Here is a 13,616-nt window from a genome sequence, read left to right as displayed (position 1 = left end):
TTATACTTGTGTTCATCATCATCATCATCATCGTTTAACGTCCGCTTTCCATGCTAGCATGGGTTGGACGGTTCAACTGGGGTCTTGGAAGCCCGAAGGCTGCACCAGGCCAATCAGATCTGGCAGTGTTCTACAGTGTTATTTGACAAAATTCAACTATAGATAATGCATTCTCATTGTATTTAAATATACACATTCGCTGCTTCCAAAAACAAAACAAAACAACTTTGTTTACATATGTTGTTGCATAAGTCTATGGTTATATGTATCTGTATGGCCATTTGTGTGAGATACTTTTTTCCCTTGAAGGGTTGCACATACCAAGAAACTAAAATGAATCTGAGTGAATCATCTGTCCCAAACAAACATGTGTGTGTGTATTGGTCAATGATCCTATTTACATATGGGGAAGAAGGTACTCTATATGAAGAGTGTGTACACTTTATTAAAAGCTGAAGTGTATAAGAATGTGAATTTATAGAGTATATTTTGATTTTTTAAAAATACTTGGGGCTTGGTTATGTAGTTAAAGAGTTCAATTCCACTGCAATAGTATCTTAGGTAAATGTCTTTGACTAAGTACCAGGCCAACCAAAGCCTTGTAATTGGATTTGGTAGACAGAAACTGAAAAATACCTGTTGTATCAAAATCGAAATCGATAGCAAAATTGAAATCGATCCACCTCAATGGAATTTGTAGTTTGTGGTACCAGTGCCGGTGGCACATAAGAGAACCTTCCAAACGTGGCCGTAGCCAGCACTGCATCGACTGGCCTCCGTGCTGGTGGCACGTAAAAAACACCATCCGAGCGTGGCCGTTCGCCAGCCTCGTCTGGCACATAAAAAGCACCCACTACACTCACGGAGTGGTTGGCGTTAGGAAGGGCATCCAGCTGTAGAAACACCGCCAGATCTGACTGGCCTGGTGCAGCCTTCTGGCTTCCCAGACCCCAGTTGAACCGTCCAACCCATGCTAGCATGGAAAGCGGACGTTAAACGATGATGATGATGTATATGTATGTGTGTCTTTGTATGAGTGATTTTGTATTTCCCTCTCATCTACACGTGCATTTTGCTCACTGGTTGTACAGTCCACTGCTAAAGTCTGTCCAGACTTCTTGACATGTGCAATCTTTATAAACAAAAGACACGTTTCAGTGTTGTTTGTTTCCAGTTCTCCCCATAAGTATGCCTAGGTTCTTCGTTCAATAAATAGACTGGGAGATTATGACCTCACTTGGAAGCAAAGGAGAGTTGGTGACAAGAGTGACATCCAGGCTTAGAAAACTTTGTCCCAACATACTTCCAACTTGACCCATGCACGCATAGAAAAGCAGACATTAAAATAAGGACTATTATCATCAAATCTATTTTCTATGGTTATATGTATATGTATTAGATACATACGAGGGACGTTCAATATGTAATGCCTCTGACCCACTTCCAGGTGTTTGATCTAGTTGAAATTTTGCATGTGCAATTACTTATATCTCTATAGATTAGGTGGCAAATTACAGCTCTGAACTAATTATGGTTTCTGATTTACAGGTGTTTGAACTGAGTCAAGTGTGAAATGGAGCCTGTTGAGTGTCAAGCAGTGATCCGGTTTTTGTATTTGAAAGGACGCACACCATGGGAGACTTTTGATGAAATGAAAGTAACTTATGGTGATGATGCCCCATCATATGACCTTGTAAAACGCTGGCATCGTGAATTCAAACATGGTCGGAACTCTGTGGAAACAGCTCCCAGATCTGGTCGACCCCCTTCTGCCATTGATGAGGCATCTGTCCGTCAAGTTGAGGCTGCCATTTTGGAAGATCGACGCATAACTATTCGCCAAATAGCCCATGAGGTCAAGATTAGTACCGGGTCAGTGGAAACTATCATTCATGACCATTTGCATATGCAAAAGGTGTCTGCCAGATGGATTCCCAGGTTGCTCACACCTTTCCAGAAGCAAGAACGCGTCGAGTGCTCGAGGATGAATTTGGAGACGTACCAAGATGATGAGTCAAACTTTTCAAAAGACTGATTACACAGGATGAAACCTGGGTCCATCACTATGATCCAGAGACCAAAGCCCAGTTAATGCAGTGGAAGCACCGTGACTCACCTCCTCCAAAGAAGGCAAGTGTGCAGCCCTCTGCTGGCAAGGTCATGCTCACAGTCTTCTGGGACCAGGACGGAGTAGTGATGACAGATTTCCTGGCAAAGGGTACCACAATTACAGGAGCCTATTATGCTTCACTTTTGAGGAAATTAAGAGAAGCTATCAAAATCAAGAGGCGGGGCAAGATCAGTGAAGGCATCCTCCTCCTGCAGGACGACGCTCCGGTCCACAACTCGCGTGTCGCCAGATCAGAAACACAGGCCTACGGCTATGAACTCCTCCCCCATCCCCTACTCTCCTGACCTTGCACCCTCTGATTTTCACCTCTTCCCAGCCATGAAGTTGTTTTTGAAAGGAAAGCATTTCCCAGATGATGCAGCCTTGATTTCTAAAGTCACGTCGTGGATGGAGGACCAAGCTGGGGTCTTTTATAAAAACGGTCTCCAGAGCTGCATCAAACGATGGGAGAAATGCGTAACTCTGAGTAGTTCCTATGTAGAAAAAGACCAATAACTGTGCCAAGTTCCGTTGCTCTACTGGTATGGGAAGTGGGTCAGGGGCATTACTTATTGAACGTCCCTCGTATATTGAGAAAACCAGTGTATTCTGACACAACATCCCATTCTTTGATATAAATTCCATCAGTCGGATTAGTTTACTCATTTGTAAACCTCATATAGAGCAAAACATATAGCCATCTAACAAATCACAGTAAACTGTAATACTTCTAATCCCATCTTGAGTCCTTTAATTCAAGAGTAGCTTCCAGTTTATATACTTGGATATTACATATATATATATATATATGTATGTATGTAATATCCATGATAGATCGTTAGCCACTACACACATTTTTTTCTCTCCTTGATTTTTCTGTGTCCCTTTCTGTAGAAGAGTGTAGGCCCCCTTAGACACCAGCACCTACCCGGAACACCTCAAGCCTACTGGGGCGGGGGGGGCAGTAGAACCCACTTTGAGAACCTATGGTTTATGTGAATATAGATATTTCCTTTTGTCCAAAATTTGCCTTGTTTACTCTTTTACTTGTTTCAGTCATTTGACTGTGGCCATGCTGGAGCACCTTTTATTTTTTAACTTTTATATTTTAGGCTTTCCTGAAAATCAGCTTAATTTAAACAATGGAGGGCCAGCAGCTCTTAGTAGACAAACGTTCAACCAGTTCATTAAGAAGGAACTGAAGGGTTTGTGTATGTTGTTCTTCACTTTATAAATTGCAAGATGAAGAGTGGAGAGCAATCATTAACTTTGCTCCTCCTCATCATCTTCATTATCCTTATTGTTACTGTTACCTCAGTTACCTTACTATGTTACCATCATCTCAGTCTTGTACCGGTTCCAGAAGTCTTGAAGTACTTCAAGTTGTAGTTATCAACACTGTGTTTCTTTTGGTGTCTCTGAGCACAGGTACCATCCACCTTGGAAATTACCACCTTTCCTTTCTTTTATACATTGCAGGATATCAAAACAGCTGGATAAACCTATAATAATTAATTGCCATTATTTTCTGTTAATCAAAGAGTGATTTCTTAACTCTGCGTAATTTTCTCTTTGAATGTTTTTACTGACAACATTCATCTGCCCTTGGCATTATTATAAGACAACACTTACTTTTTACATTTACTTGTTCTTATAAAATTCGCTTTACATACTTAATCCTGAGGTAATCTTTAGTTTTGAGTGTTTAAAGTTAAGGAGAAGAAATATTTTTCATTAGAAATATGGTCAAAAAAGGGTCAACCACTTTCTTTCTAGAAGCTTCTCAGTGACCTTAAATCAGCATTTGATCCATTATTTGAGGCCTTTGTAGTCTTTTTGTGGAATGGCAATGACCCTTCCATTAAACCAGTCAATAATGTTTTGGTAAGTTATTATATTATATAGGATGAATAGAAAGTCAGGAAATATTTATTCTCTGTGAAATATCAACTGAGAAAGTATTGTAGTAAAGATCTCAGCTGATGTACTCAGGACTTGCAATGCTTTTGGAAGCTCTGAGTGAAAAAGTGTTGCATACTAACAATGGAAGCTAGCACCTACTGCAGAGTAAAGAAAGACTTCTGGAATTCACTTTTAGTACCACTCCCATCCAATCCATACCAACAATGAGAAATATTGTTGATGATAATTAATCAGTGCTAGGTAACTTTTTTTTTTTTATTGTCAGTAATAATGTAATTTATTATTATTCCTTTATTGCAGTTGCATACCAGCCAATTCGTGGGTTCAAAACACATCGCAGCGTTGGTAAAACGGGTCTTGGAAAAGGAAATTTGACTGCTTCATCTCTAGATGACCTTCGACGATCAGTAAGAATCTTTAATTCTGTATGTTCTTCTGATGTGTTAAACAAATTTTAATACTTTCATCATCATCATCGTTTAACGTCCGCTTTCCTTGCTAGCATGGATTGGACGATTTGACTGAGGACTGGCAAACCAGATGGCTGCACCAGACTCCAATCTAATCTGGCAAAGTTTCTACAGCTGGATGCACTTCCTAATACCAACCATTCCAAGAGTGTAGTAGGTGCTTTTACGTGCCACCAGCACAAGGGTCAGTCAGGTGGTACTGGCAACGGCCATGCTCAAATGGTGTTTTTTATGTGCCACCTGCACTGGCAACAACCTTGCTCGAATGTTTTTTCACATGCCACCAGCACAAGTGCTAGTAGGGTGACGCAGGTAACAATCACGCTTGAATGGTGTTTTTTACGTGCCACCGTATGGTACTCTTAGCACTCCACTAGCACCAGTGCCAGTCATCGAATTTGATTTCAATTTCACTTGCTTCAACAGGTCTTCGCAAGCAGAGTTTCTCTGGTATTTTTCTTTTACAATGTATGGAATACTGTAATAATCTTAGCAGTAAATTAGATTGATCTCACTTGTCTGGGAGGACCTACGAAGGGCATGTGTGCTAACCCTCCAGGTTACTCTGTAAATAACAAGAAGCATCATATGAACACTTGTCAGTTTCATTAATTTGAAATTTTAAGTCCTTTTCCTTAAAAAAATAATTAAAAAGTGCATTCATTTAAACTGAAATTTCTTTCTTCAGTTTCTTTAGACATATGAATTTGAATTGATATGCTTGCGAAGACATGTTGGGGCAAGCGAAATCGAAATCGAATTGAACCAGCCAGGATCCCTGGTCTGGTGGTACGTAAAAAGCACCATCCGACTCGTGGCCGATGCCAGCACCGCCTCGTCTGGCTTCCGTGCCGGTGGCACATAAAATACACCAATCCGACCGTGGCCGTTGCCAGCCTCGCCTGGCACCTGTGCAGGTGGCACGTAAAAAGCACCCACTACACTCACGGAGTGGTTGGCGTTAGGAAGGGCATCCAGCTGTAGAAACACTGCCAGATAAGACTGGTGCCTGGTGCAGCCTTCTGGCTTCCCAGATCCCCGGTCGAACCGTCCAACCCATGCTAGCATGGAGAACGGACGTTAAACAATGATGATGAATGCAAATAATAATTTTGAGTTGATGACATAAAAATATAAGAAATTTGAATTTTCAAAATAAATGATACTTGATATATTTAACCCTTTAGTGTTTAAACTGGCCAAATCTGGCCCAATATATTCTACATGTTTTATATTCAAACTGGCAATATCTTCTCACACCTAACCTACAATGTCATTCTAAAAATAAACAGTCATATCATTGAAACCTCAAAGCTGTAAGATGATCCAGGATTAATCCGAAACAATTTGAGTGAAAAAGTATTACAGTTAACAGAGTAATCTGAACACTAAAGGGTTAAGGTATTCATATGAAATATTTAGTTAGTTTGATACTGTATCTTTACATAATAGCAATCATTACAAAATAAATCCTTTTATTGCAGGTTTATGAAAGACTCTTTCCAGAATCAGTCAAGTCTGCCAAAAAAACTGAACGTTTTAAATCAATTGTTGATGACTTTGACTCAAACCCAGAATTCCAGGAAAAGCTTAAAGTGGCTTTTGCTGAGGGATATACTGCCCGAGAGCGGCGAGAGCCAGATATGAAGAGTACTTTAATGAATCGAATCTTCCGTGTCTTTTTCTATCTGTTTCTTTTATGGGTTATACTTCAAGTCATTCAAGTTCTTGGAAGTGTTGGTGGAGGTGAGTCTATGGAGAGTTTGTTTACATATAATCTTTAGTTAAGATGGTAAAATGATCAGACAAAGAGTAAAAATCTGGTGTTTATAGTTGTGATGGATATGACAAAATTGTATTTTTAATTTAGGGTGTTATAGTGACTTTATTTTTGTATAGGGTAAATTATTGGTCAATAATTCAATCATAAATTGTCTTGATAGGGAGTGCCAAGAAATCTGACAATAAATTATTACAAATGTTCGGTTCAAAAGAGAAGATAAGCAGTGCCTGAGAGAAATCAGTAAAAAAATCCTTCTTCCTTTTGTCAAACTAATAAATTTTTTAATTTCCATTATTAGATTAAATTACTACCACTATGAGCCCTTCAAGCATTGTTGTAACTTCATCCCTTCTCTATGCCCCCTCCCCTCTTGAAAGTTTTTATTTTTTGTCTTGCAAGTACTTGGTGACCCTATCAGTGCATGTGCCATGTGCCACTTAAAACTATATTTTCTGGAGAAAAACTGTCAAATTCAGGCAATTCTTAGTAGGTTTGGGGTGTTTTTTTTTCTTTTTATCTAACAGAAGAATTATATTATTTTTTAATATTTTCAAATGTAAGCAGGTATCCGTGGTTTTGGTGTTCTCAATAGGGATCAATATGAAGTTAATCCAGAAGACATCACTGTGACATTCGAGGATGTCAAAGGTGTAAGTATAACCTTTTAATGGTTCCAACCAAATATATCTAGTTCCACTCAGATTTCAAATTATTTTTAAAATGAGTTGTGATATTTCTTTTTAGTATGAATTGTCTATTGTTTCCTTCTAATTAGAATTAATTTCATTTTAAAATCTTGGAATAATAATGATAGTAATGAAGGTATTGAATAATTAAAGGCGGCGAGCTGGCAGAAACGTTAGCACGCCGGGCGAAATGCGTTGCTGTATTTCGTCTGCGTTACGTTGTGAGTTCAAATTCCGCCGAGGTCGACTTTGCCTTTCATCCTTTCGGGGTCGATAAATTAAGTACCAGTTACGCACTAGGGTCGATGTAATCGACTTAATACCTATGTCTGTCCTTGTTTGTCCCCTCTGTGTTTAGCCTCTTGTGGGTAATAAAGAAATAGGTATTTCGTCTGTCGTTACGTTGTGAGTTCAAATTCCGCCGAGGTCGACTTTGCCTTTCATCCTTTCGGGGTCGATAAATTAAGTACCAGTTACGCACTAGGGTCGATGTAATCGACTTAATACCTATGTCTGTCCTTGTTTGTCCCCTCTACGTTTAGCCCCTTGTGGGTAATAAAGAAATAGGTATTTCGTCTGCGTTACGTTGTGAGTTCAAATTCCGCCGAGGTCGACTTTGCCTTTCATCCTTTCGGGGTCGATAAATTAAGTACCAGTTACGCACTAGGGTCGATGTAATCGACTTAATACCTATGTCTGTCCTTGTTTGTCCCCTCTGTGTTTAGCCTCTTGTGGGTAATAAAGAAATAGGTATTTCGTCTGCGTTACGTTGTGAGTTCAAATTCCGCCGAGGTCGACTTTGCCTTTCATCCTTTCGGGGTCGATAAATTAAGTACCAGTTACGCACTAGGGTCGATGTAATCGACTTAATACCTATGTCTGTCCTTGTTTGTCCCCTCTGTGTTTAGCCTCTTGTGGGTAATAAAGAAATAGGTATTGAATAATTAAGTCAGTTTGATGTCTGCAAAGTATTTTTGTTTGTATTTCCCTCACATTGAAAGTGGGGTTGGTTGGAGGAAAAGTTAAAGAATGACAAACAAAATACTTTATTGCATTTAGTTGCATTCTGATTTCATATTCCACCAGGTTTAACAAAATAAAATACTGAGTTGATGTAAATAGTCACTCCCTTCAAACTTGTGGCCTTTGTATTCATGCTAAAAATCAAGATTAAAAAGCCCCTGTAACCCTAAACAGGAACGTTCATTTAATACATTGTCTAAGAAATTATGAATGCATGAACTGCTCAGATTTTTCAGTGTAAAATGTGTAAAATTTCAGAAAGAAATGCATTTTATTATTTGAAAATTGTCCTAGTTATGACATTTCTTGACTTCAATCAGCTGTTTTTAAGTATACTTTTCAAAATATTCTTCCTTTTAGAGTCATAATTATTCTTGCTGTCAGTTCCAACCAAACAAGTGCCATATTTTCTTTTTTCTTTTTCCCCCATGATTGCAGTTTTTCATGCTCATCTTTGAGCTTTCGCATTTGGATGTTTAAGTTCTTTGCACAGATTCTTTAAAAACCAGATTTCCTTATTCCATATATAGAGAAATTAAAACTAGCTGAATAGTTACTTTTATCCTTTAAGAACTATGTAAAAAGTAGGAACTTGTAACAAATGTTTGAGTTCAAGTCATATCTTTATATATAAAAGTGAGGTTGTGTGCTGTCTGTCTCCTACGATTTAGATTCCTAACTACTCCCACATTTTGCGGTGCAGTTTAACCAAAACCGGGTATCTTATAGTCGTGATTCATATCGAGCCCTTCTGGGTATTAGCGCGCGTCTGCGATGAGTCTACGATTTTAAAAAAAATTTACCATCAATTTTTCCCATTTTTAATGCATTTTTGGCATATATAAGGGAAGTAACTCTCTAAAAGTTTATTACTAAATCTCAACGTAAAAAGCTACAGTAACACCCACCCACCCCTTTGTGGTTAGCCATATTGAGATGGCTATTATACATTACATCTCTAAAAATGCTTATATAGTTATTTCCCTTACAAACCCGAGCAACGCCGGGCGATACTGCTAGTGTATCTATAAACAAAAGAGTATTAACTTTAGCAATTATTTTTATATAGTTCTTCGTTTGGCTCCATTAGCCCTGATCAAGTAGACATATAGGCAAAAGATAATCCAGCCATGATTATTCCACCTTTTTTCTTTTTTTTTAACCAGACATTGTTTCTACAATGTGTTCTGAAGAAAATTTGGCTGCTGTTTCCACCAAGATACTCAGTTGTTGCATTGGTTTTTATGTAGTAGTGGAGTAAACAAGTATCTGAAATAGTAGTGTTGTATTAACTCTTTTCATACCAACCTGCTTGAAACTGCTTCTGGCTCTGTGGTACAAATGTCTTGTTTCCAAAAGTTCTGAATTAAAATCTTCACCAAACCTTAATCACGATTTATGTTCCTAGTACTAACTTAATGATAACTAAGTTATTTTACTAAATTCTTTGTTATAGTTAAAATTATGTGAAAGAAACACGGAACATCTCAACAGAAATATGGTAACAAAAGGGTTAAATACCTAATGATATTTAATTATGTTGACCTTTTCGTTACTGTATTTATTTTGTGATGCTCTGTGTTTCTTTCATTTACTTTAAATATAACAAAGAATTTAGTAAAATAACTTAGTCATCATTAAGCTGGTGTTAGGAACATAATTTGTGACTAAGGTTTGGTGAAAGATTTTAATTCAAAACTTATGAAAACAAGACATTTGTACTCAGAGCCAGAGCTGGGTTGGTAACAAAAGGGTTAAAGCAGTGAGCTGGCAGAATCATTAGCCCACTGTGCAAAATGCTTAACTGCATTTTGCCTGTTTTCATGTTCTGAGTTCAGATACCACCAAGGTCAACTTTGCTTTGCATCCTTTTGGGATTGATAAAATAAGCATCAGTTGAGCACTGGGGTCGATGTAATCAATTTATCCCCTCCTCTTCCGAAATTGCTGACCTTATGCCATAATTTGTAACCAGTATTTAGTGTCTTGTAACACTTTAAGTTCAAATCCATTTTAATCTTCTTGGGTGAACAGGGGTAAATTACCCCAAGTGGGGTAAAAATGAAATTCTTGTGGGTAATGAGGATTTGTTAGACATAAGTAAAATTATATAAAAATGGGTTGCTTGTTACAATAAATTTTTCTTCTGGTAACACTGCACCTGACCAATGTAATAGATGTGTTTAGATGTCATGCCATTTTGACCTACAAACAATTTGGTTACTAAGGAGTTTTTGACATCATTTCTCTAAAGCCGAAGTGAAAAAGTTTCTAGAAAATTCCTTGTTTCATAATGAGGATATTAATTTATTTTATCACATTTGTTTTATACATTTTATATCTATAATTGTATTCTTCATATAAATAGATTCTATAAACCTTTTGAATTCAGAGAATCTATGATTTTCTTTCTTTCAAATCAATGGGTTAACGTCAGCATAAATAAATGTATTTTGGGGTAATTGATTAAAAAAGTTCCCCGACCCCAGTTCTAGGGTCAGTAAAATACATACCATTCAGTTTTAAGTATTAGATCAATTAAAGCAACTACTTTCCTCTTCCGCCATGTATAGCCTTATCCCAAAATTTAGAAGTTATATCTATATGTGGTAAATTAAAGGAAATTCCTGCAGAATGCTATGGGTTTATTATGTCACACAGTGATATTAATGAACCAAATGTTTGATATCTGTTAGTCCTTGTTTTTATTTAATTAAATAGCCTTTTACTTCACAGTCTGTACATTTTCATTTACACTGTAATGATATATTTTAGGTTGACGAAGCTAAACAAGAACTGAAAGACATTGTTGAATATTTAAAAAATCCAGAAAAATTTACAGCTCTGGGAGCTAAGTTACCTAAAGGTAAATCCTTCATATTCTATGATTACAACTTAGTTATTATACTTATTTGATTTATATCATAAATTAATTTAATTATCCTTCCCTAGATTCTTTTTCTAGTAGCTAATTTTCCCCCTTGGTCTTTCTTCTATTTTTCAACTTACAAAGGTACAAATTTACAAATCTTGTATATTTACTTTTTTTTTTTTTTCATGCTTTTGAAGTCAGCAACTCATTACTATTATGGTAATGAAGTTGTTATCTATAACATATAACGAGTTAATTAAAATCTCATCTGAATCATCTACTTTCTTCTTTCTAGGGGTTCTACTTGTTGGGCCTCCTGGTATTGGGAAAACTCTATTAGCTCGTGCAGTTGCTGGTAAGTTCTTAAAAAGCAATTTATTAAATTAATTTTCTATTTAAACTGTTACGTGTTTCTAAGTTGCACAGCAGGTATAATTTTACTTACAGTTTGTATTTAATCAGAAATTATTTCCTGTTATCAGTTAGTTACTTAAAAATGTTTGCAGTTATCATCTAGCAGTTTTAATTCATAAATTTAAGTTATTTTTCATGTTGATGCTTTGGCAATTAATCTCATCAGGTAACTCGCCCAAACCAATGCAAGTTTTTCATGCCAAATATCTTGGATTGAGCAATGAGGCATGATTGTCTGGCTTGGGTTTTAGTGACATTGGTCTTTTACTAGCTGAAATATCTCATCTGCATACTCCACAACTATAGATGATACCAGTAGTTTACTAACCAGTTGATCCTGGCTGTTAACAGCTTGTTGTTTGTTCTACCACTCAGTATCTTCTGATACTGATTCAATGAATTCATCTGCCAAAATAGATCACATTCATGCTGCATCCCATGATTTCAAAATGCCCTGATGTGGCCACGTCATGATGCTTTAACTCTATCCTATTAAAATAGTTATTTTTAAAACATAATATAGGCCAACAAAAAACTTTTCTCTCTGTTGTCAAAATATCTGGACCTTCACTAAGGCTTTTTTGACATACAGAATCCATAAATGATTTCCATTTATTATCATCATGTCAAGATTTTAAAAATACAGGATCCATTGGATTTCATTGTTCTTTTTTTCAATAAAACGGTTTATGAAGAACAAGGCATATTATGCAAGCGTACATAGAGATTGGTTTTAGTTCAAAACCAGAATGTTATCTTAAAATTTAACTGGAAAATTAGTAAAAAAATTTTAATTTCTACAGACAAATTACATCATTGTTTAATGTCTAATTTTCCATGAATTTGCATTTGGATGATTTTCTTGAGTGTTGAAGCTCAAGAACATCATGAGCCTAGCTACAGCAATAGTCTGCCAACATACACAAGTCTCATCTCCCTTGATGCCTTTGTTCCATTGATTTATGTCCTGATGGAAACATTCTCTCTGCTTCTCACTTGTGTCACCAAGACTTTCAGAAAATTTCTAAACGTGTCTGTGGAGATAGTGAAGCTTTATGCTTATATTTGCTCCCAACTCACAAAAGTTCTCCAACATATTGTCAACTATTTCAGCATAGTTAGCAGTTTTCTTGATGCCCAGAAATTCATTTACAACTATTACAAATAAATTCCATGCTACTGTTTCATTGCTCAAACAAGGAAATGTGCTGCAGATATAGTGAAAGCACGATCCATCTTTATCCAGAGCTTTAACAAACTGCTTCATAATCCAAGTTTGACATGGAGTAGAAATAGGATGATTTTTCCAGGTTAAACTAAAGGCTCTTCAACCTCAATAGAATACCCTGGAACTAATGTTTTCAGTAGCTTTCTTTGATCACCCAGTGTTTTCTATTCCACATATATAAAAAGCATGGATATTTTGTATATATCCACTTTGTTGCTCTAGAAGAAAATTGACCATCTTGAAGTCCACCCTTATCACCTTCTGATGATTTGGGTATTTGGGTATCTTGAAATCTTGAAAGGCGGCGAGCTGGCAGAAACGTTAGCACGCCGGCCGAAATGCTTAGCGGTATTTCGTCTGCGTTACATTGTGAGTTCAAATTCCGCCGAGGTCGACTTTGCCTTTCATCCTTTCGGGGGTCGATAAATTAAGTACCAGTTACGCACTGGGGTCGATGTAATCGACTTAATACCTATGTCTGTCCTTGTTTGTCCCCTCTATGTTTAGCCCCTTGTGGGTAATAAAGAAATAGGTATCTTGAAATCTTTATGTGATGATAAAAAATAGATTCCATTTTTGGATTCATCAAATCAAAAAAGGACCTTCATATCATGTAAAAACGTCCTGATATCTAAATAAATACCTGTTGGGTTGTGTAATCACTTGTGCTTAGATACTTAAATTCTTATACTTTTTGCTGTATTAACACTGAGAAAACTATTTCTTGAAATCACGATTATTCATATATGAGTATTTCATTCCTTTAACAGTACGGAAAACAAATACGACATTTTTTTCCTTTCTCTATAAATTTTAGTAGTAAAGGATTGATTTCCCTTTATGTACAGTGTGAATAAAGTTAGACCATATTTCAAAATAAAATAAAAATAATCTCGCCTGCCACTTGAACCCGCCTCATGAAACACATTTCATTTCACTGAAACCGTTTTAGTCACAATTATTATTTTAGTGGTTTCAGTCATTGGACTGCAGCCATGCTGGGATAAACTGCTTTCATTTATATTGACACGAGTACTTTTAATACTTATTTTTATTACTTTTGCAATTCGACCATGCCATAAAGGGACAGAACTTGGACTGAAGTAA

General features: G+C 36.7%; 1 protein-coding gene across 3 annotated transcripts in view; it reads left to right on the top strand.

Moving 5' to 3' along the window:
- Positions 1-13,616, top strand: part of LOC115210666 (ATP-dependent zinc metalloprotease YME1L) — a 60,924-nt gene that overhangs the window by 27,619 nt on the left and 19,689 nt on the right. The window contains exons 4-9 of one of the 3 annotated variants that reach the window (XM_029779327.2): positions 3,223-3,315; positions 4,334-4,440; positions 5,988-6,249; positions 6,848-6,936; positions 10,771-10,861; positions 11,163-11,222. In XM_029779327.2, coding sequence (XP_029635187.1) covers positions 3,223-3,315; positions 4,334-4,440; positions 5,988-6,249; positions 6,848-6,936; positions 10,771-10,861; positions 11,163-11,222 — 702 coding nt within the window. Of the gene's footprint in view, positions 1-3,222; positions 3,322-4,333; positions 4,441-5,987; positions 6,250-6,847; positions 6,937-10,770; positions 10,862-11,162; positions 11,223-13,616 lie in introns of all 3 variants that reach the window. The other 2 variants (XM_029779326.2, XM_029779325.2) reach the window with 2 other exon arrangements.

This window comes from Octopus sinensis, linkage group LG4 (genome assembly GCF_006345805.1).
Source record: "Octopus sinensis linkage group LG4, ASM634580v1, whole genome shotgun sequence".
Lineage (NCBI taxonomy): Eukaryota > Metazoa > Mollusca > Cephalopoda > Octopoda > Octopodidae > Octopus > Octopus sinensis.
This window is presented reverse-complemented; position numbering and strand designations above follow the sequence as displayed.